The sequence below is a fragment of the Puma concolor genome, chromosome E1 (genome assembly GCF_028749965.1).
Source record: "Puma concolor isolate L17-30 chromosome E1, mPumCon1.1.hap2, whole genome shotgun sequence".
Taxonomy (NCBI): Eukaryota; Metazoa; Chordata; class Mammalia; order Carnivora; family Felidae; genus Puma; species Puma concolor.
The window spans coordinates 62,821,643-62,848,506 of NC_141680.1; the positions used below are offsets into that span (position 1 = coordinate 62,821,643).

General features: G+C 62.2%; 2 protein-coding genes across 2 annotated transcripts; both read right to left on the bottom strand.

Moving 5' to 3' along the window:
- Positions 1 to 2,756: 2,756 nt before the first annotated feature.
- Positions 2,757 to 5,048, bottom strand: MYADML2 (myeloid associated differentiation marker like 2). The gene has a single exon (XM_025927739.2). It carries the CDS (start codon positions 4,850 to 4,852, stop codon positions 3,929 to 3,931), a length of 924 nt encoding a protein of 307 aa, XP_025783524.1. The 5' UTR covers positions 4,853 to 5,048; the 3' UTR covers positions 2,757 to 3,928.
- Positions 5,049 to 11,388: 6,340 nt separating this feature from the next.
- On the bottom strand, positions 11,389 to 19,557 carry NOTUM (notum, palmitoleoyl-protein carboxylesterase). Its single transcript, XM_086688277.1, has 12 exons — positions 19,253 to 19,557; positions 18,011 to 18,375; positions 16,875 to 16,927; positions 16,699 to 16,794; positions 16,172 to 16,232; positions 15,673 to 15,731; positions 15,202 to 15,304; positions 14,295 to 14,486; positions 14,060 to 14,160; positions 13,370 to 13,517; positions 12,312 to 12,359; positions 11,389 to 12,070 (listed from the first exon to the last, which is right to left on the bottom strand). The coding sequence occupies exons 2-12, from the start codon at positions 18,346 to 18,348 to the stop codon at positions 11,764 to 11,766; spliced, it is 1,506 nt and encodes a 501-aa protein (XP_086544403.1). The 5' UTR covers positions 18,349 to 18,375; positions 19,253 to 19,557; the 3' UTR covers positions 11,389 to 11,763.
- Between the last annotated feature and the right edge of the window lie 7,307 nt (positions 19,558 to 26,864).

The following is a 26,864-nucleotide window of genomic DNA, read 5'->3' on the forward strand; positions in this document are numbered from 1 at the left end:
AATCGAGGGGCGCGGGAGGCGCCGAGGGGCGGTTGCATCAGCCGCTTGCCCCGCGCCCCCGCCCCCGCCCACCCCGCGAGGTCCCCGCGCGCCGGGTCTGCGCGCCCCCGATTGCGCGTGGGGCCTGGGGCGCCGGGACCGGCCGGCCGGAAGCTCTGCACGCGGGGCCTGGGTGGACCACGCGAGCTCGGGCACGCCAGGCTGGTGTCCTAGTGGCGCAGCGGTTGATCGCTGCTACTGGATCATCCTGTTTGGAGACGCCCAACCGTGTAACAGTTTTGCTTGTTTGCTTAGGGATTTTTTTTGTCCTGGTTTTTGTTTTTTGTTTTTGTTTTTTGTTCTGTGGGAGAGTTGAAAACAATTTGCAAGATGGAAACATTTAAAGCATACAATTTTGATAGTGTATTTTGTCGCTTTAAAATATTTTTATTGTAGGGGCGCTTGGTTAAGCGTCTGACTATGGCTCAGGTCATGGTCTCGCGGTTTGTGGGTTCGAGGCCGGTATCAGGCTCTCTGCTGGCAACCCAGAGCCCGCTTCTGATCCACTGTCCCCCCTCTCTTTGCCCCTCCCCTGCTCATTCTCTCTCTCTCTCTCTCTCTCTCTCAAAATAAATAAACTTAAAAAAAAAAAAAGGGTAAAAATTTCTCTATGTACCAAGAGGCTTGGAAACTGGAAAGGATAGCCTAAGCCTTTTTGGGCTCTTAAAGTTAAGGGGCACCTGGGAGGTCTAGGTCAATCCCCTTTGACATCCAGACCCTCTTCTTCCCAACTGGGGTTTTCTCTGGGAGTCTTCGCTAGGGCTCTGGGGTGACAGAAGCCGCAGACCAGTTACCATGTAAACCGCTCCAAACAGGTGCTTCGGGTGGGGGGTGATAAACCAGTAAATGGGAGATGAGATCCCATAGTGTTCGCCCAGCTCCCATGGAGCACCCCCATGTCTCCTGACATCTGGTCACCTGAAATCCTGACATCTTTGGCCCTGCATTTGGAAGAACGAGTCATTTTTCCCCTGAGGACTCGCTCAGAACTCATCCGAGTTGAGTTTGCATTTGGGTTTCAGGATAGTCCAGGGTCTTAGCAGTAGAGTTAAGGGCAAAGTAAGAAGTCATCATCATTGGGGCGTCTGGGTGGCTCAGTCGGGTGAGCGTCCGACTCTTGATTTCAGCTCAGGTCATGATCCTAGGGATTGAGCCCCACATCAGGTTCCCCACTGAGCATGGAGCCTGCCTAAGATTCTCTCTCTCCCTCTCTCTGTCTCTGCCCCCCTCCCCAGCTTTCTCTCCCTCTAAAAAAATGAACGAATAAAAGAAGTTATAATCATTGACAATCCGTCCTTGCCCCCAGCCCCGGGGAAGGGGTGAGCCGCTCTATTTTTTCAGTTCTCTGTCTTCAATGGTGACAGATTGCTCTAAGACCTGATTTCAGCATCACCCGATGTCGTGCCTCGGAAGCAGGGCTGTGAGCTCTCGTTGACAGAGCGATGACTGACGATAATGCCACCAGACCACTGTGTGCCGACCGTGTGTGCGAGGTGGACTTCCTGGCCTCCTCTGCACGCCTGCATCTGGGCATTTAGCCCTCACCCTCTGAGGGAGGGGCCGTCGTAAGGAGCCCTTCCCCAGTCGGCGCCCCCAGGCTCCATGCCCACCACACCTCTGACCCCCCGGAACCCCTACCTCAGGACCCACGTGCCCCTGACTCCCGCCCACTGACATCTGCCCCTTGAGCCCACTCCTCTTGTCCCCTGTGGACTGTCTGGGGGTGGCCCAGACTCAAACCCATACACAGAAAACCCAGCAGTCCCGCTGAGTTTTGCCTGGCTGTATAATCAAAGGACAGAACCCCCTCCTTTGGAAAGTACTGTTTTTCAAGTGATAAAAACAAATAACTCCCTCCTCCAAACTGAGAAAGTCCTCTTGCCCCGGGGGTGACTCTTGGGAGAACATCCCAAGGCTCCTCCTGGGGGACCCCGCCATGCTTATGCTGAGTCCTGGATCCCTCCCCGCCTCTGTCTCCCTCTCAGGACCTTTGCAATTGAGGGTGGGTGGTGCCCTGGAGGCACAAGGCCCCTGGGCACTGAGGAGATTGGGGAGTTGGCGACAGATGACCATTTCTGAAGTGTGGCTAGAAAAGGAGGGAAGACTGGTCGGTGTCCAGGCCTCCCTGTGGGCCAGGAAGGACGTGGCCCCCATGTTCCTTTGTCACCTGGAGATGTACCCTAGAGGGTACCATCTAGCCCCCACTCTCCCTCACTCTCCCTCAGCCCGTGGGGGCCGTCAGGACACTCCAGGACACAGAGGCTCCTGGCCCCTTTGAGGATCTCCGTTGAGCCCTAACACCCGCCCCTCCAGGTGAAGGACCCCTGTCCTGTCAGCCGCCTGTCTCACACTCTGCCTGGCGCCAGCGCAAGGGAACCCTGGGAAGCCCGCCTAAAAGCTGCTCGGGCTCGGCTGCCCCGGCACAGCGGTCCCTCTGCCCAAGGTGTGCCCCTGGCAGCCCCCGGCAGCGGTGTGGGCGGTGTGACCCGGAGCCCCACCGGGAGGGGGGAGACGATCTTGGCGGCACCCTCACCCTTCCCACTGCCCACTGAGGAGGAGGACACTGCCTGTTTCTTCCCTAAGAGGCTGTCCCCCGGCCACGTCCTCCCTCAGTCAAGCCTAGTTTCAGCCCTTCTTCCGACTCACGTTGGAGGGATGGCCCAGGAGGTGCCCTTGGCCATTGTCCCCTGGGCAGAGACTGCTAACCAGAGCCAGGATGCGGGTCAACATTGGCGTTTATTTCCTGCTCGAGGCCCTAGACCCCTCGCTGGGCCAAGGGGCTGCTGTACTCTGGGGTGGCCCCGTCTGGGCTCTTGAGCAGGAGAAGCTGGCTAGAGCGTGGAGGGTGACAGTCCCGATGGGCTCTGGTGGTCAGCGGCCAGGTGAACGGATACTTGAGTGGAGGTCATGGGCCTGGGAGTACCAGGGAGGGACCCGGGGCCCAGGCGCTGTGGCCGAGGGGCTGGGCCCTCCCCCAGCGGTTCCAGACTAGCCTCCCTGGGCACCCCCCCCCCCCCCCCGCCCACAAGCTCTGCAGAAGCTGATTCCCAGGGCTGATGGTGAGCGCCTGGCGGGCACTCCCTCCCTGGGTGGGGACCCACCTCCCCGCCCCCCGCCCCCCAGCATTCTGTGCTCATTGTGGTGCCTCCGAGGCTGCCTTGTGTGACCACACCGTGGCCCTTGTCCTTGTTATAACCGCGTGGAGGTGGGCAAGGTGGGGCCCCAAGTCCTGGCTCCTTCTCTTTGAGCTGGCGCACACTGACTCCCCAGCAGGGCCCTGCTGAGACAGCCTCCTTCCAGGGCTCTGGGGACCCTTCCCTCAAGTCTACAGGAGCCAGGTCCCCTTGTCCCTCTGCTGGTCCAGCTCTGACCCTCTCCTGGGCTCCTTTCCATCCCCTTCCCAGACCTGCAGGAACTGTCCCCTTTCCAACTCTGCTTAGGTCACACAGCCTGAGTGTGATCTCCAGACGCTGACGTGCACGTGAGGCTGCCTCCAAAATCCTAGCCTCAGTGTCCCCATCTCTAAAGTGGGTCACCACAGCGCCTACTTCAAAGGCTTCTTGTGTTACAGTGGGTAGCACTGAGCCAGGGAAAGCCAGGAAATGGAGAGAGGGAGACAGGGAGAGAGATGGAGATAGAAAGAGACAGAGAGGGCTGGGAGCTATCTCGGGGAGGATGCTCGCCTATGTCCTGCTCAGGGCTGCCAGCCCGTCTGTCCTCCCTCCCTCCTCCCCAAGCCTAGCTGCGGAGCACTGCGCGAGGTCCAGGAGCACCTGTCCTGCCTGCCTCCCTCCAGCCTGCTCCTTGGGGGTCTGGGTTCACCCGGGCCACCCCCCGAGGTGCCGGGAGTCCCTGGGGAGCACAGGTGGGTGGACTGCTGCCCACAGGGCTACAGGGGGGGCACGAAGCGGATCCTCTGGGAGTAGGCGAGGTCGGCGACGTAGAGGAGCAGGTTGACGTAGGTGAAGGTGGCCACCACCAGCTGGCTGTCCCAGAAGCAGCCGCCTCTGGGGCAGTCAGGGGGCCGTCCGGGCTCACCGTACTTGGGGTCGAAACAGAAGACGGGCCAGATGACCGCGGCACTGAGGTAGAGGAGCACGGCCAGGAAGGTGTAGACCACCACCAGACGGTCGAAGGGGCAGCCCAGGCCCCCCGTGTGGCCCGTCACGCTCAGGACCACCACGGCCACCGTGGCCAGGAAGCACAGGCTGTAGACGGCCACGCACCACTGGGTGGCCACGTAGCGCCCGTAGCGGCTGTCGTAGACCAGTGCCCCAAAGATGATGCAGGCCACGAAGGCCTGGACGATCTTGAGGAGCCCTGACACCGTGGCCATGTAGCTGGCCACCTGGCCCGGCCGGGCCCGGGTCAGGGCTACCTCCGCGGCGTAGGCCAGGAAGAGGAGCCCGGCGAAGACGCTGGCTGCCAGGCGGAAGTCCCGGGCGGCGCAGCCCGCGGGCTCGGGCGGGCACTCCAGCCGGGTGAAGTACAGCGGGTAGATAACGGCGGCCGTGGCCGACAGCAGGGTGGCCAGCATGGCGAAGGCCGCCGTGAAGTTGCCCCAGGAGAGGTGCAGGCAGCTGTGGAGCCGGGTGAACTCACAGGCCACCACGAGGCCCGAGAGGGCAAAGCAGAAGCCCCAAGCGGCCACGCAGAAGGTGCCCTGGACGCCCGCGAAGCCGCCCCGGTGGGCCACCAAGCTGAAGGTGGTGCAGCCAAAGGCCAGCTGCAGTACGCGGGCCGTGCCCACGGGGGACGTCACAGCGCCGAGGTGCAGGTACCCGCCCCCGGGGGGGTCCATGGTGCTGCCCATCTGGCCGGCCACGTCGTCCTCGCCTCGCACAGTGCCCGCTGGCGCTGGGGTTCCTGCGGGGCTGCGGCCCCTCTGTCTCCTCCGGCAGCCGTGACAGGTGCGGGCAGCCTGCAGCAGCCGTGACGCCGCCGCCGCGGCCGCCTTGACATTGCCGCAGGACAGCCTCGCTGCTGCCCGTGTGGGGCGGGCCAAGGCTCCCCCCGCCCCCCCCCAGCACTATAAATAGGTGGTCACGATTTGAGCCCCGGAATAGCAGCCCGGGCGTGCCGTCCCCATCCCAGAGGGTCATCTGACCCCTGCGTCCCCGCCAAGCCCCCGCTAGCACCGTCCGTTAACTCCTTGGCTGCTGGCGCTGCCCCGCCTCCGGAGCACCTGCGTCTGTCTGTCGGTCAGCTGGCTCCAGGGCCCGCGGGGGAGGGGAGGGAGGAGGGCAGAGCCGAGAGCGGAGGTGGGCTTGGAAGGCTCCGGGACCACCTGCTGGGGAGGATCTCCGGGAGGCGGGACCACAACTCAGAGGGAGGAGGGGCGGGGGAGGGGCGTTGGGGACGGGGGCTCCGCGGGCTGCCCCCCCTCCCCCCCCCCCCCCCCCCCCCCGCGTCCCCCTGGAGGGAGGCTTGGCTCAGAGCTGAGGTGGTGTCAGGGCGGACCCTGCTGAGAGTGTCCCTGGGCTCCTACTCAGCCTGATCTCCTGGAGGTGCTGGGGCTGACCCTGCGCAGAGTTTTAGTTATATTTGGGGGTTCATCACGGAGCTCCTTGCTTGTCCTTCCTCAACCTGTAAACTAGAGAAAACTCAGCTCTCCCATTTTGGGGCAGAAGTATTAATAATGTGTGAAATGCTTTTGAAGATGGAAAACAACTTTCCAACTGTAAAAGTAGTACCTTGCAGGCCCAGTCAATACAGGAAAAGACAAAGAAAAATCGCCCGTAATTCTGTTGCCTGACCATGAACGTCTCCTGTATGTGTGCCTACTTCTCTTGACTTTTCATTTAGAAAATTATAAAATTTGGGGCGCCTGGGGGACTCAGTCAGTTGAGCGTCCGACTTCCGCTCAGGTCACGATCTTGCGGTTCGTGGGTTCGAGCCCCGCATCGGACTATGCTGACAGCTAGTTGCCTGGAGCCTGCTTCAGATTCTGTGCCTCCCTCTCTCTCTGCCCCCTCCCCCCCTTCCCACGCTCTCTCTCTCTCTCTCTCAAAAATAAATTAAAAACTTGGGGCGTCTGGGTGGCTCAGTTGGTAGAGCGTCCGACTTCCGCTCAGGTCACGATCTTGCGGTTCACAAGTTCGAGCCCCGCATCAGGTTCTGGGCAGACAGCTCACAGGCTGGAGCCTGCTTCGGACTGTGTGTCTCTCTCTTCTCTCTGCCCCTCCTCCGCTCATGCTCTGTCTCTCTCTCTCTCTCTCTCTCTCTCTCAAAAATAAATAAAAACACTAAAAAAATTTCAAATTTATGGAAGAATTGCAAGACAACACAATGAACACTCAGACACCTAGATTCAAGAATTGTTAATATTTTGCCCTATTTGTTCTCTTTCCCCACACCAATAATAATTATTGATATTGACTAATTCTGCAGATATGACAATTTGCCCCAGACACTTCCATGGGCTTCTCCTATGAACAAGGCCATTCTCCCACAGAACCTGAACACAAGGGGATTTAAGAATGATCACTTCACACACGGTCCTTATTCCATTTTCCCCCCGTATCCCAAAATACACTTAAAATCTTTTAAAATGTTTGCACCAGGATCTGATGGGGATTATGCATTGCAGTGGTCTCTCGTGTCTCCCAGTTATTCTGGAATAGTGTCCATTTCCCGCCCCACCCCCACATTTTATTATTTCTTTATTTACGTACTTTTTATTGTTCAAAAAAAATTTTTTTTGATGAAAGAGAAATAGAGAGTGAGTTGGGGAGGGGCAGAGACAGAGGGAGAGAGAGAGAATCCCAAGCAGGCTCCGCACTGTCAGCACAGAGCCTGACTCGGGGCTCAAACCCACGAACCGTGAGATCATGACCCAAGCCGAAATCAAGAGTTGGACGCGCGACTCGCTGAGCCACCCTGGGTGCCCCTGACACCATCTTTTTGAAGATTCCAGGCCAGTGGTTTTATAGACTGTCTTTCAACGTGTATTGGCTGTTTCCTCGCGGTTATAGATTCTGCTAAATGCTCTTGGCAGGAAAACCACAGGGAGACGCGCGTGGCCTCAGGGTGCCTGTCGAGAGAATGGTGACGGGATGAGTCCAGAGCGGGAGGCCTGGCTGTCGCTGGGGTGGTGTCCCCAGCACGGGTCTCCGTGGCCCCCGCAGTCCTCCCAGGCTGTCAGCAGCCTCTGGAGTCTCTCGTGGGCAGCGTTCTCCGTGAACACACACCCCCTTTACAAGTAGACTCGTAGCGGTCCTCTGACCTGATGTGCCTGTTTATGATTTTTCTGGAAGAGTTAATATTATCATGAAAGAAAGGATTCGTGTTGGTTTGCAGGTCGTGAGTCCTCCGAGATGGCGTCTGGATGCTGCAGGCTGGGGGAGGAAGGCCTCGCAAGGTAAACCTTCCAGTCCACTGACACTCAGGAGGAAGGCGACCCCGCGTGCGCCTTTGGGAAGGGTTCTGCTTCGTCCCTCCCAGGTGTCCGCCACGTGCTCTGCTGACCCTGGACCAGGGAGCAAGGGGACATGGGCCTCCGGCTTGGGAGTGCAGGGAAGATGGGTCGGCTCCCACCACCCTGCGACCCCAGGGAGCTGGAAGGAAATCCTCTGCTCGGAGCAGTTTCATTTACCGCAAGCGGAACATGGTTTAGCCAAAGTTCATGGCTCAGCAAGTGGTAACGGTGAACCAAGCCGCGTTCCTCAACAGCTCAATCGGTGGCTGGGGCACAACCCCCCACACCCTAACCGAAGGGGTCCAGCTTGTCGCACGCGAAACCCTGAGCATTTTGGGAAGACCAGGTTCGGCGTGGCCAGCGCCGCGGGGCGGCCCTGGGCGCTCAGGGACGGCCAGCACACCTGTGCGGGCGGCAGGCAGCCTCCCAGGCACCCTGTGGCAGGTGCGGTGAGTGAGGGGGCACCGCTGTGGGCTTCGGCAGAAGTCGACTCCCTTCCTGAAGACCGGACACCGCACAGACCTTGCTGGGGTTGCCAGCTGCCAGCACGGAGATGCCTGGAAATCAGGCCAAAATGCAACGAGAGATGCTGGAGAGGGACAGGCATGGCAGCAGCGAGAGTGTCCCGGCAGGCTGGGACATGGCCTGATAGTGGCCCTGGAGTCCAAGTAGGGCAGCATCCCAGGGCCAGCGTCCATGGCTGTCCCACGTCCCCCCGCCCCTGCGGCCCCCTGGCCCTGCAGAGCACGGGGGGCCTCAGTGGCCCTGCCCGGGAGAGAGCTGTGACCGGTGTGGCCCGGCCACGGGCCTGGACGGAGCAGCAGGCGCTGTGTCTGAGCCTGGGTGAAGCCCCTTCTGGCCACTGAGTCCCCCATTTCCCTAGCTCCCTGCGGGTGGAGCCCGGCCCTGAGTTCTCTGTGCAGGCGGGCCTGAAGCACAGGCAGAGGCAGAAGAAGCGGGGTGGGGGGTCTGCTCAGGGGCAGCCCCCGTGCCTGGGCCCTGCAAGCCTCCCCTTGCCAGTTCTTAACTGCTCCCCGCCCGGAGGGGCCTACAGAGCTGGAGAGATCACAGCAAAATCGGCTTCCTTTGCTTTGCAGTTGGGCTCTGCTGCCCACCGCGGGAGACTCGGGCCGCGTGGCCACGCTGGGGCACAGAGGCCAGGCTGGGCGGCTGCTTCGTGGCTGGGACGGTAGCCGGGACCCCTGGGAGCCTGACATGGGACACGTTCCAAATTCCAGACACAGACTCCCCAACTGCTTGGCGCAAGGCTGCTCGATGGCGACATCTTCTGTTCTCAAGCCTCCACTCACTTGTCACAATTAAAAAAACACCGAGAGGGCGCCTGGGTGGCTCAGTCGGTTGAATATCTGACTTCAGCTCAGGTCATGATCTCGTGGTTCATGAGTTTGAGCCCCGCGTCAGGGTCCGTGCTGACAGCTCAGAGCCTGGAACCTGCTTCACACTCTGTGTCTCCCTCTCTCTCTGCCCCTTTCCTGCTCATGCTCTGTCTGTCTCTCAAAAATAAATAAACATTAAAAAAAAAAAAAAAAACACTGAGAATCTAGCTTCTTGTAGTGCGGAAATAGCGACTAAATGTTCAGTGAATTTAGCCTTTTTTGGGGGGTCAGTGAAGGCCCCTCTGAAGAGGGGACAACTAGGCTGTGAGCTGAGTGATGCCACGAGCACGTGTCCACACGACAGAAAGGCAGGGGTGGCTGCTGTGTGTGCTCAGGGGACACGGGGGCTTGGTAGCTGGAATTTGGCACGAGGGCCGGTGGTGGGGGCAGGACAGCTGGGAGGGAGGCTCTGGAGGTCCCAGCCACTCTGATGGCAGCCACGGGGAGCATCCATGTGCACATCTTGCCCGTGCTGTCGGATATTTTGGCTTTTTTTTTTTTTTTTAGGTAGGCTCCACACCCAATGCGGGGCTTGAACTCACAACCCTGACGTCAAGAGTCAGTCGTGTGATCTATCGACTGAGCCAGCCAGGAGCCCCCCCCCCCCCCCGTCTTTAAAGTATGTCCTGAGCATTTTTGTTCCCATGGGAGAGTAAAAGCAGCACCATTTCTAGAAAAGCCGAGAACTCAGTGTGGAGGGCGCTGCGTGTCGCTTGCTGAGTACTGAGGTTTGGCCGCCCCACGGTCCTTGAGTGTCCTGGGCTCATGTTGTCACTGGTCCGGCAGTGAAGCACAGCCCGGACAGGCCACTAGGCCGGTGGTAGGTCTCATCTCTCTCTTCTTCCTTGTCAGGAACGCGTGGAGAAGGGTTTGTTCGTTTGGTGACAGAAATCCCGTCGGGTATAACCCACGGGTATGACGTTCAAAGGTGCACAGCGCATCTGAGGAGCTGCCTGCTCACCCCCCAGCCCGCCTCGGACATCTGTCCGATGGTGCTGATGTTGCCGCCCCTGCTCTTCTCTGCGCAAAGAGCTGGGGTTTAGACGGCGCCGCTCGAGTCCCCCGCCCAGCTTGACTGTGGCCCCTTCCAGTGAAGCCCCCCCTGTTGGGCCCTCCCAGCCCCCTCTCCCACCGGGATCCCCCCATCCACGGGGAGCCTGAGGAAGGGCCGCTCCCCCGAGCCAACAGTCCCCCCTGGATTCCCCTTCTTCCGTCCACAGCCCTTGCCCACCCCATCCCTGAGCTCACTGTCTCCTTTGCCCTTGGGACCGCATGCGTTCCCACAGAAGACCATGGGGCCGCGGTCCCTGGAGACCCCGGGTGGGCCGCTCGGCGCCACCTGGGGAAGCCAACATTGGTGATGAGCGGGCCCAAGGTGGGCTGGGAGGGGCCGCGGCGCTGCTCGGCAGATGACACGGGCCCTCCGGTTCTGCCCCGATCCCTCTCCGCCCCACGGTGGCCCTGATGTGTTGGCAGAGCTAGCCAGACCCCAGGGCACGGCCCCCGACCTTGCTGGGCCAGAGGGTGCCGGGCCTCTGAGATTGTCCTGGGAACAGGTCTGGGCTCCTGACATGTGTGGTGGGTGTGGAGCCCATGCTGCCTAGCAGGGATCCTCCCTCTGTCACAGGGGCGGCCTCTCGGGGCCTCAATTCCTTCATCTGTCACTTGGGGCTTGTAATACTTGAGGGCAGCTGGGGCGGTGGGGGGGGGGGTTGTCACCACGCAGGTATGCTGGGGTGCCCGAAGCAGGGAGTGCCCGGCTCCCCTCAGTAAGCCCTCCGGGCTCTTTGCACCCCTTCCCCCCGCCCCGCACGAGGCGATGTCTGTCGTCCAGCCCGAGGCGACAGGAACACCACTCACAGCTCTGTGGGCCTCAGACACGGTGCGTGGTGAAAACAGAGGCCACAACAGAGGGTGCGCGTGCATGCATTTGCTGGGGTGCAGGGTCCCCGGGACGACCCACGGGAAGACTACCCCTGTGTTCTGGGAGGCAGGGTGGGGGCTGGGCCCAGCGGGTTCCGCCCGGGGAATCTGCATCTTGGTGTGTGCACGGGTGACCTCATAAGAACCAATAAAGCAGTGCAAGCTTTTAAGAACGCTTTAGCGGGATAGGGAGTGTTTTTCCGGGGTGAGACAGTTTGGAAACGAGATTACTGGGGGTGGTGTGTTGCCGAAGGGGCAGGTGCCCCGCCAAGCACTCTGAGTGGCCTCGGTGCGCGCCGTGTGAACGTCCCCAGACGGGAAAACAGAGACATGGGAGCTGTGATCGCCATATTGGAGTCTCACGTGTGCTGTGCCCGTGACTGGTATTTGCTGAGTGGACGAACAGGACACGAGGTGGGGTCCGTGCCCCCCACGAAGGGGTCGGAGGTCAGGGCTCCCTATGGCCCCCGCCCCCAGTATCCCTGCTGCCCTGGGGATGGGGGAGGGGGTGTGAAACGGGCAAAGTGCCCATTCAAATAAACACGCCTGCAGGGGGAGGCTCTTTTGTTGTCTTTTTTTTTCATTATTTAAAAAAAATATGTTACAAAACAATATCATTAATCATATATTTCTTATTTTCCTTTTTTAAAAAATTAAAGTAATAAAAAAGTCATTTTATAAAATAATACAAAAGGCCAGGAGAGGCTGAGGCTGGGGCTGGGCCAGCGGGCTGGAACCCGGCGCCTCGGGCTCCCCAGCAAGGGCGGGGCGGGAGGCAGGGCTGGGGCTGGAGGGCAGGTCCACGGTCTCCCCTGGCTGGGTCCCCCCCCCCACCAAGGCAGTGGTAGAGGGGCAGCGAAGGCTGCTGGGAGGATGGCCAGGGCCCTGTCTGTCCTAGCAGGGGCAGGAGAGGCCGGGCAGGTGGCCCTGGGGTGGGGAGCCCGTGGCGGCGGCCGGCCCTCAGTGCCAGCTCCCGGGGCGGGACCCCTAGCTGCCGCTGCTCAGCATCCCCAGCAGTTTACTGGGCTCCAGGCCCTGCTGCTGCGCCACGGTCTGCACGTCAAAGCCCATGTGCATGAGGAACTGGGCCACGTTCATCTCCTGCCCCGTGAACTGGTCCCGGATGGTGGGGCAGGAGGGGTTGCAGTGGGGCCAGGGGCAGCTGTCCACCAGGTGGACGGGGCAGCCCTTCAGGGGGGCTTTGCCGGCCTTGTGGCTGTCGTGCAGGCTTCTGTCCCAGCAGTGCAGCGCCCGTGGCAGCGAGGTCCCCTTCACCTGGACGTCCGTCCAGTGGCTGCAGACAGAAATCCAGGTGGGGCTCGCTCGGCATTGCTACCACCGGAGGCGGGCTGACTCTGAATTCTTGCCACACAGCTGGTTGTGTAAGCGGCATCGGAAGCCCGAGACAGAAGCCCTTCATACAGAGCCAGAGAAGGCAGGTGGCGGCCAGGTGGGGGGGGGGGGGGGGGGGGGGGCTGTGGACGTTTGGTGCGAGAGCCAGGGATGCGATCTATCCAGGGCATGGGGACACTGACCTTCGGATGATGATCTCGTGGGAGAGGCAGGCGGGGGCGAAGCTGGCCCTGTTGGGGAGCAGACAGTCAGCTCACAGAGAGCGCCTCCAGCATCTTCCCCACCCCGGTGCCCACAGGTCCTGACGCTCCAGCCCACCCCCCTGGGCACCTCTCTCTGGCTCCCACCTCCTTCCTGTACCTACTGCTCTGGACCAGGCCTTGTCCCCACCAACCCATGGGCTCCCCTACAAAACCTTGTCTCTTTCTGCCTCCAAACCCGGCACAGAGTCCACCCCTTCCAGGCACGGCCACCTGGGCCATGGTGGGATGCTGACCCGGACAGGTGAATATTTTGCTCTTTGTTTGTTTGTTTAATAGGCTTCATTTCTAGATTCACAGTAAATTTTTTTTTTAACGTTTATTTATTTCTGAGACAGAGAGAGACAGAGCATGCACGGGAGAGGGGGAGAGAGAGGGGGAGACACAGAATCGGAAGCAGGCTCCAGGCTCTGAGCCATCAGCCCAGAGCCCGACGCGGGGCTCGAACTCACGGACCGCAAGATCGTGACCTGAGCTGAAGTTGGACGCTTAACTGACCGAGCCACCCAGGCGCCCCTCTAGGTTCACGTTAAAACTGAGTGGAAGGTATGGAGATTTCTCACACACCCCCTGCCCCCACACCTACAGCCTCCCCCATTATCAGCATCCCCCCACCAGATGGCGTGTCCGTCACAACTGACGAATCTTCAGTGACACACAGCTATCGCCAGAGTCCAGAGTCACGGTGCGCTCTCGTGCTGGACATCGTAAGGGTTTGCACAAACGGATGCTGACGTGTGTCCATGTTACGGTCTCACACCGAGTAGACTCACTGTCCTAGGAATCGTCTGTGTCTGTGCATCCCTCCCCCTTTTCCCAACTCCGTCCTTGGTGCCAAACGAGCTTTTTACGGACCCCGCAGTTCTGCCTTTTCTGGGATGTCACAGAGTTGGAATCACACGCTACGTGGCCTTTCTCAGACTGGCCTCCTTCTCTTGGCTAGAGGAGCGGGGGTGGGGTGGGGTGGGCAGGACACTCACGGCACATCCTTGAGCGTGTTTCGAAGCTCGCGGCCCAGGTTCTGGATGTACAGCCACTGGCCCTCCTGCACCGGCTGTCCCGTGAGATGCACGTTGTCCACAGTCAGCTGGGCCTCATCAAACAGCCACTGCACCACGAACACGGGGCCTGGGGGGCACAGCTCAGCTGGACCTTGCCTCGACACTCTGCCCTCCACCCCGGGCTAAGGGCTGCTGAGGGCCAGCCGGCTCCACGGCAGGCTCACAGGCCCTCGGAGTGCTGGCTACCGGCCCCCTCACGGTGTGCTTGTCTGAAGAAGTACCTTGTTACCTCCCCCACCAACCTTGGCCTGGCTCCCAGGGTGTGCACTGTGACCACAACTTGGTGGTGGTGTCCCTTCAAGTGTGGGACTGAGGAGGGACGGCCGAGGCCCACCGAGGGCGGCACTAGGATTCAGCTGCCAAGCACATTCCTAACTGTGACTGTGGACAGGGTGACCCACTGTCCTGGTCGGCCTGGGAGCGAGTGCACTTTCAGGGCTGAGACCAGGCAAGTCCCAGGCAAACCTGGACGGCTCAGATCCCCCGCCCCCATGTGGGTGGCCTGCGGTCTCTGCACCCAGCTCTAGACTCCAGGCTGGAGGAAGCCTAGACCCACACCCCCTGCTCCCCACCCTGCCCCGCGTGCCCCGCCCGCAGCCGGCCCCTCACAGCGCAGGGTCGGGTAGACTTTGTAGCCAAAGAAGCAGTTCCACTCCTCGCCGTCCTTGAACTGGTGCCGACAGCGCTCCGGGACCACCCCGTTCCAGTACCTGCGCCAGGGCTGGCGGTCAGGCAGCCCCGCCCCGCCTCGCCCCGCCCCGGCTCCTCCCCCCACCCCGCAGCCCCGCCCCAGGCCCTCTGCCCCCGAGCCGGCGAGCCCAGGAGGCACCCCCGGCTCTGGCACCTGATGCCGCGGCGTATGGCCTCCGTGGGCGCGCACGTGACGGTGTCGACGCAGTCGGTTCGGCGGTACTGCTTGTTGTCCAGGAACCAGCCCGAATCAGCCAGGCCCCGCACCTGGATGGCCGGGTAGCCCAGCTCCTCCAGCTGCTCGGCCACGCGGTCCACGTTCAGCAGCACCCCCGTGCCCCCCGCGCTGGGGAGGAGGCAGTACGTGAGGCCGGGTGGCCGCGGTGGGGCGCTCGCCTCCCCGGAGCCCGCCCTGCCCCAGCCTAGGCCCGAGAAGGGGCCGGGATCCTGACGCGTCCTGAGCTGCCAACAATGCTCCGTGTTCCACATTCGTGTGCAAGACCCACAGGCCTTTGGGGGTCACGGAGGCACAGGAGGGGCTGGCAGAGCTCCCGACACTGAGCTAAGTGGCAGGTCACCCACTTCCTCCCCGTCCTCTCTCCCTTCCTCTGTCTCTGACTCGGTTTCCTTATCTGAAAACGAAGACGAAACATGTGGCCTCAGACCCCCTCAGGTATTCTACCGATGTCCTCGGGGCCCTGCATGCCTGCAGGGGTGCAGCCACCAGGCGTGATCCCGCTTGCAGGGACCCCAGGCCTTGGAGAAGGTACACCGGTCCACAGCTAGCCCCTAACCGACTACCTAGGCCACCGTCATCCAAGGCTTCCCTGGCATCCAGCAACCTCGGAGTCCAGAAGCATCCTCCGGACAGCTTCCAGCTACACAGCACTGTGGAGCGGAACCCCTGTGACGCTCCAGTAACACAGACCCTCCTAGGTGCCCTCCCAGGCCTGGAGAGGCGTGAGCTCCCTGGAGCCCAAGGCGCGGCCCCTCCTCGCCCTCTACACCTCTAATCCCGCCACACCCCCTGCACACACAGGCCCCCGCCCTGCCTGGCCCACCTGCTCCCTGCCAGCAGCAGCACCTTGGCCCCGCTCAGCCCTTTGCCCAAGAGCTCTCGGACCACCTCCTGGATGATGAGGGCACCCATGAAGGCATACTCGTCTGCAAGGAGGAGGACCGTGGCTTCAACGGGGGGCCTGGACAGGAGCAAGGCCTCCCAGCTCCAGGTTGGAAGGAGGAAGAATCCTAGCTGGGGGTCTGGAGGTCCTTCCGGGGGATAGGGTCAGGGGCTGAGGTGAACTGAAGGGAGGTTGTCAGGTGCGTGAGGGATGGGGCCCCTCCCCAGGGGACACGCAGGAGTGAGGACCTCCGAAGGGGCCAAGCCAGCCCTGGACAACAGGCAGTGGGTGCTTGGGGCAGGCATCCCGGGACACACGGTCAGAGGATTAGAAGGAGTTACAAAACAGGGGCCCTGTCCTTCCTGCCATGTCCTTCGGGGCAGAGAACAGAAGTTACAGCAAGGGACTCACTCTTCTCAGACTTGGACGAAGCCCCACTCCAGACATCGCTGGAGCAGTAGGGGATGAAGCTGTGACAACGGACGGTGTGAGTTTGCCATAGTCCTCTGCTGCCCAAGGCCCTCAGGAAGGACCCCTCCCCAGGAAGGGTCCTGAGGACAGGACCGCCTGGGAAAAAACCTCTCGGAGGACAAGATCCTCCCAAGGACAGGACCTCCTGGGAAGGACTCCCCCCAAAAGGAAGGACCCTCCCCAGGGAGGAACACCCCCCATGGGACTCCCCTGGAAAGAACCCCCCCCCCACCCACCCAAGGACAGGAATCCCTCATAGGTAGGAACCCTCAGGGAGAATCTCCCCAGGAGGGACCCTCCAGGTGGGACCCGCCCCCAGGAAGGACCCCCCCTAGGAAGGACCCTCCCCAGGGAGGAACACCCCCCATGGGACTGGCCAAGAAAGAACCCCTCCCAGAAGGACCTCCCCCCAGGGAAGGGCCCTTCTGCTCCCCCTTACACCATGTTGGCATTCCACCAGTGGGGGTTTTCCTCTGGCTGGGAGGACAGGATCCCTGTGCCTGTGGTGTCGGAGGGCAGAGGCAGTGGGTCTTTCTGTTGGGAAGGGGTGTGTGGGGATGGGAGCTACGGGAATGTGTGGGGTGTGGGGGATCCTACTTGGCCACGACAAGGGAGGTAGACCAGACTAGTCATCTGGACGTGACCCTTGACCTCCACGACCCAGCACTGGCTGCTGTGACCTAGGGATGAGGGGTGTGGAAGCAGCCATAGTAAGCCCCCTCCCCCCGCCTCTGGAGATTACCTGTGGAACAGAGTGAAGGATGATAGGTGGGTGCCCCCTGACCTTAGGAGGGTGGGAGAACTGGGGGGTGGGCGCCGTGGGGGCTTTCCTAGGGCTCTAGGGAGTGAGGAGGGCAAGGGTTCTTCCAGAACTTGGAACTGCCAGCCCTACCCTACCCTGCCCTACCCCTCAGGCGGGAGCTGGGGTGGGGGGTGGGGTGAGGGGGGTATCGGCGACTTGCTGACCTGTGCGGGTGCGCGGCCAGTCTCTGGAGCTCATGAGGCGCCGCATGGTGTCATAGCGGGAGTCGCAGTTCTCCCGGTTGAAGCAGTACCAGCCACCTGCGGGCACAGCCACCATGTCAGGGCCCGCACGCCCAGGGGCCTCCGCCCTCCTCGCCCCCTCGGCTCCGGGGACGCACCTTCCAGAAAAAGGAGCCACCGCCGACTGCCCTTGGATTCCTTCAGGTAGTAGCTGCAAGGAGGGGGAGGGGGACGGGCGGAGCGGATGGTCAGCTGGGGCCCGCAAGGACCCAGCTCTGGGGAGGAAAGGGTCATTCCACCTGTCGCCCGGCGCACGCGCCGGCCGCACGGGGGCGCCAGCGGCCAGGGTCCGCGGAGCGCGCGCGGCCCCGCCGGCGGTGGCGGGTCCCGGGAGGTGGCGCTCGTGGGGCGGGAAGGGCCTCGAGGGGCTGTGTGGTCCGTGGAAAATCCCCACGGCCCGCCCCGCGCGGGACCCGCTGTAACCTCGGCGCCGGCGGCGGGGCGCGGGGAGGGGTGGGGGCGGTCTTGCTGGGCTCGGGATCTCCCGGGACCCGCAGTGGTGCTTGGAGACCGAAAAGCACCCTCTCTAGAGAAGCGTGCACGTGGGGCGGGGGCCCTGGGACCGCCAGGAAGGCGTGGAAGGGCGCGAGTACCACCGAGGCCCGACCTAACGTCCGGTCCTCGGGCTGTCGACTTAGCTGAGGGTGTGGGGGCCCCGACCCCTCCTCAACCCTCAGCCTCACATCCTTCCTTCGCATACATCGGGGCTGGACAGGGGTGAATGCCGCAGCCCAGGTCCTTGGGTCCCACCTGCGCTCCTTCCCCGTCCCTCTGGCTGGCTGGGATCTCAGGTAGTCCCGGCAGCAGCAGGGGGCAGACAGGGTCGTTGTGGAGCTGGGGTGGGGGTGGGGTACCGCAGGACCCTCCCCGCCCCGCTGCGTCGCCTCCTGCTGCTGGAGCCAGGGTCATCTCCCCGCCCAGAGACCGAAGGACGCGAGCAGCGGGGCAGGGCGCCGGTGGCCGAGGGGTCAGTGCCCGGCCTGGCCAGAGGCCGGCTCTCCGAGCGCTGCCCCCACCCCACCCCACCCCACCCCCGCTGCGGGTGCCCGCCCCGGGTCCTCCGCAGGGCCGGCTCCTCTGCGAGCCCGACGGGAGCCCTCTTACCCCCCACCCCGAGGAGGGGGGCGGGCGACCAGCGCCGAGACTCCGTGCGTCCGAGGGGGCTCGGAGGCGGATGGCGGCCGAGCCCGGCGGGGCGGCCTGCAGGGGCGCGGCGGGCGGGCGCAGGCCTTACCCGGCGGGGCTCCCGTCGTTGCAGGTCACCGACGTGTTGAGCAGGAGGTGCAGGCGCAGGTCCTCGTTGAGCTGCTGAGCCGAGCAGGGGTACAGGGACTGGGCCAGGCTTTTGACCTGCGCCATGAAGCTGTCCATGTTGCCCTCCACGGCGGTGAAGTCCAGCGGGAAGCTCTCCACCGGCTGCCCGGCCGCGGGTGCCGCCTCGGCACGAGGCGAGGAGGGCGGCGGGGGCGGCTGCTGGCCGCGGCGCCGCCAGGTCTTCCTGCCCTCGCCGCCCCCGGCCCAGTGCAGCAGGCCCAGCAGCAGCAGCAGCAGCACGCGCACCCCTCGGCCCATGGCCGCGCCGCTCGGGCCCGCGGCCACCTGCGGAGAGCGGGCGGCCTTGAGGCGGCGGCGGCGGGGGTGGGGGCGCCGGGCCGGGGGCGCCGGGGCCGCGGGGCGGCGGCCGCGCCTGCTCGCCCGACCGGCTGCCCGCGCTGGGCCCGGCGGAGGAAGCGCGGGCGGCTCGGCGTCGAGGCTCGGGGGGCCGGGCGCCGTCGGCCTGGGCTGCTCGGGCTCCGCGCGCGGCCGGCGAGGGCAGCGCAGGGTCTGGGTGCGCTGGCTCCCGCCCGCGCCAATGAGCGGCGGGGGCCGAGCCTGGGCGTAGTTTGCGGGGGCCGCGGCGGCCCGGGTGCCCGCGCGTTAGATGTGCCGCCGCCGCCGCCGCCGCCCGGCTCGGCGGAGGGGGAGGGGGCCGCGCTCGCTCTTTTCTTGGCGGAGGCATCGCCTTTTCTTCCCAAACCGCAAGCCTGACGGAGGGGCCTGGCCTACCCCGCCGCGGCCGCCGGAGGCGCTCCCGGCCCGGCTCCGTGGGGGGCAGCGCGGCCCCCGCAGTCCCCGGCAGCTCCATTCCCCCCGCGGCCGGCCCGGCGCCGCCGCCGCCGCTGCCGCCGCCGCGCCCCTCACCCCCACCCCCGCCCCGGGGAGGCTGGAAGGGGCGGCGGGGGCCGAGGGGAGGGGGGACGCCACGGGCAGGAGCGGGGCTTTTCCGCGCCGGGACTCCGCCTGCCGCGCAGGGGCCGGGCCCGACGGGCCTGGGGGCGCAGGGCGGGCGCGCTCACCTGAGCCGCCGGGGTCCCCCCTCACCCTGCTGCCCAGGCCCGGAGCCGCCGGCGGGCGACCCGGGCCCCGGCCCGCACCCCACCCCCACCCCCACCCCCTCCCACCGCCCGCCCCGAACGCGCCCGAGCCCCGCGCTCACCGCGGCCGGCCCCGCGGCCCCGGCTCCTCGGCGTCGCTCGCCCTGCGCCAGCCCGCTGGGACGCCGGCTCGGCTGCGCTCCCCCTCTGGCGCTGGCGCGGAGCCGCCCGGGACTTTTATCCAGCGGGGCCCCCGGGATCAAAGCGACGGCGGACACAGGGCCCCGCGCAGAGGGGCCGGCAGCAGCGGCGCCGGGGCCTCCAGGAGGAGCGGACAGGTGTGGCGCGGGGCCCCGGCGCCCTCGGCGACCTGCGGGGAGGCACCGGGCGTCCCGGCACGGCGCCACGGGGGAGTCGCCCGGTCCTGCGCCCGGATGGACGGATTCTGGGCGGCCCTGGGAGGCAGTGGGGCCAGAAGGGGCGCTGCCACTTACCGAGGTCGGCGGGCCTCGGGGTGGGGTCCTGGATCCTCCCTGCCTGAGCCCTGGCTGAGCGCTCCACGCCGAGGACCCCCAAGAACCTTTCCCTGCCCCAGCCGCCACTGGGAGATGGGGAGGGGAGGGGGCGAGGATCGATGAGCCGCCGGCTCGGTCTCCCCTCAGTGACCCCCACGCGGCCCAGTCTGTCTGGCCCATCACCTCACCTTCCCAGCGCACCTCACCGAAGACAGAAGGAGATTCTTTCTCAGAAATCAAAACGGGGTGTGTGTGGGGGGGGGGCAGGTGTTTGCTTAGGAGGCTTCTACGGGTGGGTGGGGAGAAAAAAAGCGTTTCTTCACCCTCCACACCCACAAAGTGCTGTGGACTGCTTTATAGACCTTTTCTCCTTTCCCCTCCCATCTACAGTCCAGCGGATGCCATCACACCCATTTTAAAGATAGGGAACAGGCCTTGCCTTTGGGGACAGGGGTCCAGAACTGGGTTGGGGGGGGGGGCTTCCTGAGTCCCTCTCCTAATTCAGGGCAACGGGGAGGCTGTGTTCACCCCCCCCCCCCCGGGGAGGCACCTGCATCCCTCCTGGGGCAGGAAATTAGAGGCTGCCACCCCACCCCAGCCCTCCTGGATTGCTGCTGGCCTGACTGCTCTCTGTCCTTCTCACCAGGCCTGAGGCTGAGTGCTGAGCTGTACACACAGCAGGCAGCTCTGGCTGGGCTCTCAGGAAGACCAAACAGGGCCCCTGAGAGCTGGTGTTCGGGCATCGAGGGATGTGAGGTGTGTAATGGAACCCTCAAAGCCTAAGATGAGTCTTAAGGGCCCCAGAGGTTGGCCTGGGCCGGAGTCATTCAGCTAAGAGAGGGCAGGCTGTGTGATAAGCACGGTCCTCCCCGCGGGCACCTTCAGGGAAGCTGTGTACCCATTTTCTAGATGAGGGGGACCGAGGCTCAGAGAAGCTCACAGACGTGCCGAGAGTGAGCTCTGTTCGCTCAAAAATCCACACTGGCCGTCCCACCCCACGTGGTTGGGTCCGTTTAAAGGCTTGGGACTGGCCGGCCAGAGGTGGTAGCTTTGCACAGATTCCATCCAGAGGGATTCCACCTTCCCGCCCCCGCTGACCTAGGTATTGGGGAGAACCTGCCTGGGAGCCCCCTACCTCTAGGAGCCTATTGCTCCAAGTCCCAGGTGGGGAAGGTCGGCTTCCAGCTGGGTGGCATCATCGGGTTGGGTAGTGCTCCACACTGACCCGGCTCTGAGCCGTTTCCTGGCTGGGAGATCCAGGGCAGGACCTGTGACCTCTCTCTATGCCTCCGTTTCCTCTTCTTTAAAGTGGGGTAATGACCGTACCTCTATCAGAGCTTCTCTTGTGGGATTATGGGAGCCCATGCGTGAAAGTGCTCAGCACGGTGGGCGGCCGGGACGGCAGCGGTGATTGCCAACGAAATTCCGGGACGAGGGGAGAGCATGCATGTTGTACTCGCCGGTGTTTGCCGTAATGCGTTTTAGCCTGCACGTTGAACCAAAATGAGTTCTTGTTTTGGTTTATTCGACATAACTAGCAGAAGCGAAAAGCTTTCCCCGGAACGTTCCTGCCCGTCTGTCTGTCTGTGTCTCCGCCTTCGCCATTCCTGCTCCGTGCGACCCTGACCTGCCGCAGCAGTTGGCTGTGACACACTGACTCTGTCCTCTCCCTGCCAGCCCCCCGAGGGGCCAGCTGTGCCTTCTGCGCCCCAGACTCCCGCACTCAGAGATTGCAGCGCCTGCACTCTGCCGGGTCCTCCCAGGACAGCGGCCCTTCAGGCTGCCCAGCGCTGGGCCTCCTCTTCCAGGCAGACGCACCCAGCCCCGAGGCCACGGAGGAGGGCAGACCCTCGGCTGAGCAGCAACGGGTCAGATACCATCTCGCAGCCAGGAGGATGGGGCGCGGTCAGAAACACGGGAAAGGACAGGCATTGGCCGGGGACGCACGGAGGACGTGTGTGCGCCGCTGGCGGGAACGTAAAATGGGTCAGCCGCTGCGGGAGACAGTTTGGTGGCTCCTCGGTGGGTTAAACGGAATTATCGTGTGATCTAGCCATCCCATGCCCAGGTATATTCTCAAAACAATTGAAAACAGGTGTCCCAACAAAAGCCTGTATGGCACCGTCCGTGGCGCCAGTACGTACAGTCGTCAAAAGGTGGAAAACCCGGACGTCCATCCACAAGGGAACGGATGGACAAAACGTGGTCTATACCATTCAGACATAAAAAGGAAGCATCGACACGCGCTTCGTAATGAGTGAATCCTAGAAACGTGAAGCCGAGGGAGAGAAGCCAGATACAAAAGGCCACATATTTTGATTCCGTTCGTGCGAAATGGCCAGAATGGGCGAATCCCCAGAGCCAGAAAGCAGACTGCTGGTTGCCAGGGCACGTGGAGGAAGAGGGGACGAGTGACGAAAATATTCTGGAATCGGTCGAGGCTGCAGTTGCACCTGTGCGTGAACTCAATGCCGCGGAATTGTATACTTTAAAGTGATTGGTTTTAGGTTATGTGAATTTTACCTGGGAAAAACAAACAGACAAACCCTATAGCTCCAATGGGTGTGACCCATGGTGGTCACCAGGCTGGACGTAGGACACCACGTGACTGAGGATGTGCTCCAGGTAGACTGAGTGTCCAGGTGGGACATTCTCCCAGGACATGTGATGTGCACCCCCCAGCTTGCTCACTAGATGGACGTCCAGGGGCCCCACATGGTGGGGGACGGAGCAGCAGAACCCCCAGCACCTGCTCTCTGCCCCACCCCCACCCCCACCTGGGGCTGGGTCTTGGATTGCCAGGTTTCTCACCTGTAAAGTGGAGACAAGAACAGCACGTGCCTCCCAGGGTCGTGGGAACAGGAAATGAGGCAGGACCAGCAGAAGCTAGGGAGCATGTGATATATGATGGTTATTTCTTTGGCGTGCGTGGTGGCCATCCCTGAGGGACCAATGTAGACTGAGGTCATGGGCACCAAGGGCTCATGGAATGTCTGGAGGGTAGGAACTTGGGTTTGGGGACGAGGAGCAGGAACAAATCATCTTCCTGCGGTGGCCCACAGACCAAGGACGCCACAGATGCTGGACGTGGGGCTCGCCCTTCTCTGGCCTCTCCCCACGGCCACGTGCAGTGCAGTAGACTTTGCTTTATTCCTGCCTCTTGGCTTCCTGGCTCCCATTCAGGGGGGCAGGTGCTCCCAGCTAAGCTCAGATCTGGCATATGCTCAGCTGCAAGGAAGCTGGGGAACTGAGAACCCGGAGCGGGGAGGGGGGGTTCTTTTCTTTAGGAGGGGTATCCCCAGACATGGTTTGGGGGTGCAGGGGCTGCTGCCTGGGCAGGAAGACATGGGGGAGGGAGCTGGAGACCTCAGGTGAGTACACGGGTAACTGATGGGGGCTGTGTTCCACGTGTGAACATGTGCCCAATTCCTGGGAAGCGGCAGGCAGAGAATGAACAAACGTTTTGGGAAAAACAGAGCTAGGGCCCAAGCTGGGGCAGGTTCAGGGCCCAGGCTGGCGGAAGCCACTGAGGGAGAGGGAAGAGGGCGCGGTGGAGGGCAGTCCGTGGTGCGGGGGTCCCACCTGAAACCCCGTGTGAGGCCTTTCAGACCAACAGCGCGGCCAGAGGGCCGGGCCTCCGGGACCTCCGGTCATGCGGCAGCTGTGGACCCAGTGCCCTTGCCCAGATGTGGGACCGCCCTACACCGCATGGCTGGCTCCCTCCTGGGGCCCCTTGAGGGCCCTGGGTCTGGCTTTGCATAGCAGGAGGGCTGCTCTGAGCTCCAGCTGTGGCCTGCCTGCCGTCTGGGGCCCAGATGCCGCCTGCCGGCCTCAGCCGCCTCGCCTTGCTCTCCGCCACCTGGGCAGCTCCGCACCCCAGCTGCTGGCCTCTGAGGCCCCAGAGGGCAGACAATCCTGCTCCCCCCAGGGGCTTGCTCTGAGAGGAGGCCTTGCTCCCTGGCCAGGCAAGAGCCCATCTCCAGCTCTGAGCCAGGGAAGGGGCCTCAAGGCCAGAGCCTGCAGTCAGAGAATCTGAACCCTCTTTTGGGTTCCCCCAGGGTCCCCCCACCCCCATTCATTGGCAGGAAATCCCCCCTGGCCTCGCACTCCCAGACCTTGATTAGCAAAACGGCTTGCCTGGTGCGGGGGTGTGTGGGTCTAGGCCCTTTACAGACACTTCTAGGCCCGCTGCGGGGACATGTCCTCTCCTGAGAATCAGGTGGCCATTCACAGGCCTGCCCTGAGCAGCCTTGGGATCACCTGGCAGAAGGGACCATATATATACCCCTTATCCTGGGATTGAGAGAGCCCAGGAGTTAGAGCCCCATTCACGTAGGGGTGAGGGCCCCCAGGGCTGCGAGAGGAAGCTACATCATAGTGCCCCCTGTGACCGCCTTCCATCCTATCCCATCCCATCCCAGCGAACAGAGGACCAGTGCAGGCTTTCCTGGCCCCAGACTCAACCCCTGAGGGCCTTGGGTCCCATGCACGGTCATTTGGCAAGACCTGCTTGCCTCTCTGCGCCCCTCCCCCATCCTGCCCCCCCCCCCCACCTCCCCGCAAAGCCTCAGCTGCCTGGTGGATGGTCCTGGCTGGAGGACCCTCCCGGATGTGGCTGCCCCCCGGGCTAACTGGAGTGTCAGGGCCCACCTGGGAACGGCCACCCTCCAAAGCTGGCAGGAGGAAGGGGATGGGGATAGGAGGTGCTTCTGGAAGATCTGTGGAGATGGGGCTTCCCAGGGTGTCGCAGGTGTCCCCAGGGCGCCAGCGCGTGCCCCACCCCTGCCGTACAGGTGAGGAAGGGCCTGGGGAGGTCAGGCCCCATGGGGAGGGCCAGAGGGCTCCCCCTCGGCTCTGCCAGCTGCTGGCTCCTTCGCACCCTAATGAGCTCCAGGCCAGCTGGTCCCCATCCGTGCAGCCTGCTGGTCCCCAGTGCCGGCTGCAATAGCGGCTGCAGGCCAGGGAGGCCGGGCCATGTGACCTTCGGCCCGTCCTCCCTCCCACCCTGTGATCTGCACGTGGCCTCTAGGGAGGCAGAAACAAACCCTCAGATCTCGTCACTGGGAACCTTTCAGCGCCAGCGACATCAAAGGGGGCAGCGGGGGCGGGGGCGGCAGATGCTTCTCTTAAAGGGCCACACCACTTTTTAATTCAAAGCAGATTCTGGGAACAGCTGTCTTGCTACCGCGTCGTTGTTGGAGGAGGGAGGACAGGGGCCAGAAGGAGCGGGGTGGCAGCGATGCCTGCCCTCCCAGCCCAGGGCATTCGCTGCTCAGAACCCGTGAGAGGGTAGATAGGGACAGTGCTGGGGCCCCTCCAGATTTCAGAAGAGGGCACTGGGGCTGAGTATGTCACTTTGCCAGCCGGCAGGGTGGCGACTTAGAAACTCAACTGTTTCATGAAATCAATGCTCTGATCATTCTAGCACGTGTGTGTGTGTGTGTGTGTGCGTGTGTGTGTGTGTGCGTGTGTGTGTGTGTGTGTGTGTGTGACGTTCTTAGTGCCTGGGGACCACCCACCTCGCTCCATGCGGGGGAGGGGGGGAGGGGGGGCGTCAGGGACCCTGTTGGCTCACCTGAGCCCTGTCCCTAGGCTGTCTTCTGGGGGGTGGGGCAGATGATAGGAGAACAGCTGCCCCAGGACCCTCATGACTCAGAGCAGAGTGGTGAGTGTGGAGGTCGCCCGGAGTCATTGTTTCATTCTCTGGCAGTGAGAAGTCACTGCCTTAATGATACCACAGATAATTTCCAGAAAGATCTATGTTGGAAAATAGATGAGGCTGGTTAAGTTAAAAATGCCATGTAACCACGATCGTGTGTGTATGTGCATGTAAACACACACATAGGTACATATATTTTTTAAAGTTTTTTTTACTTCTTTATATTGAGAGAGAGAACAGAAGGGGCAGAGAGAGGGGGAGAGAGAGGATCCCAAGCAGGCTCCACGGCCCCCAAGCAGAGCCTGATGCGGGCTCAAACTCACAAACTGTGAGATCATGACCTGAGTGGAAACCAAGAGTCGGACACCTAGTCGGCTGAGCCACACAGGTGCCCTTATACGTATCTTTTAAATGCATTTTGCTGAATTGTAAGGATGGCACAGGGCAGGGCCGTGCCTCCCCCAGGGGCCCAGCACAAGGTGAACCCTCAAAAACTACTTGCTCCTGGAGGTAATAGGAGCTTTGTTTCCCAGGCCAGCCAGGCGCTTGTAACCTACAACATATGACCTGAGGTCCTAATAAAACCACATCATTTCTTTGAGCCATCATTTCTCTGGAAAATACAGCCTTGGCCCCGTTTGCAATGCCCAGGAAGGTAACCTGTATTGCTCTCCTCCTCCCTCAGCATTTGGGTTGGGCCAGGCCAGGAGATTCTGTGCCACCTGGGGCGAGGACCCCAACCTGGTCTTGCGGCCTGGCTCAGGGCCGGCGGAGGCCCACTGTGGGGCACTCACTGCCTGTGATGTGCTCTATGGCTTGGCCCCGTCTCCTCGGCAGTCAGGGCTGCCGCCGCTGTCCTTTTACAAGTGAAGAACCAACCCCCACCCTCCATGCAGCCCGGAGTTCGCGTCCCGACCCCTCCCTAGGCTGTCCAGCTTGTGACCTCCCCTATAACATCCACTTGGGGACGCTCGGCACTCTGGGTGCGGTGTACGAGGTCGAACTGGTCCTCGAGCAGGGTCATGTGGGCTGCGGTGAAAATAACACACAAGGGGACATCCGTGCCACCCGCTGGGTGAGAAGGAAGGAGGGGAAGAATTTACACCCATGTCCCTTAGCATTCCGATACATGCACTTGCTTATCTTTGCAAAAAGAAACACGGGAAGGCTACCCCAGAACTGAAAGAGGATGGTTTTCTATGGGGTGAGTAGGAATGGACCAAGAGGGAGTGATCCTTTCTGGCTGTCTTGTGTTATGCTTGTAACTTTTGATGCACATAAATATCTTGTATGACCAAACATAGCATTCAATCAAAAAAGGTGAAAAAAAGACCCTAAGATTCAGAAATAAATGAACCTATGTACCGGATGACCGTAACTGCACAGAAAAAGAGAATTAATTCAAATAAAACTTGAACACTATACTCTGTACTTCTTTAGCGGTATCTGTTCTGAGGACAAAAATAACTACAAAGAGATCTTGAAATTTCCTTAGTAGGTCGGTAGTTAATAGCCAGATTGCTGTGGCTATTTGGAGGGAATTTTTGTTTGTTTGTTTGT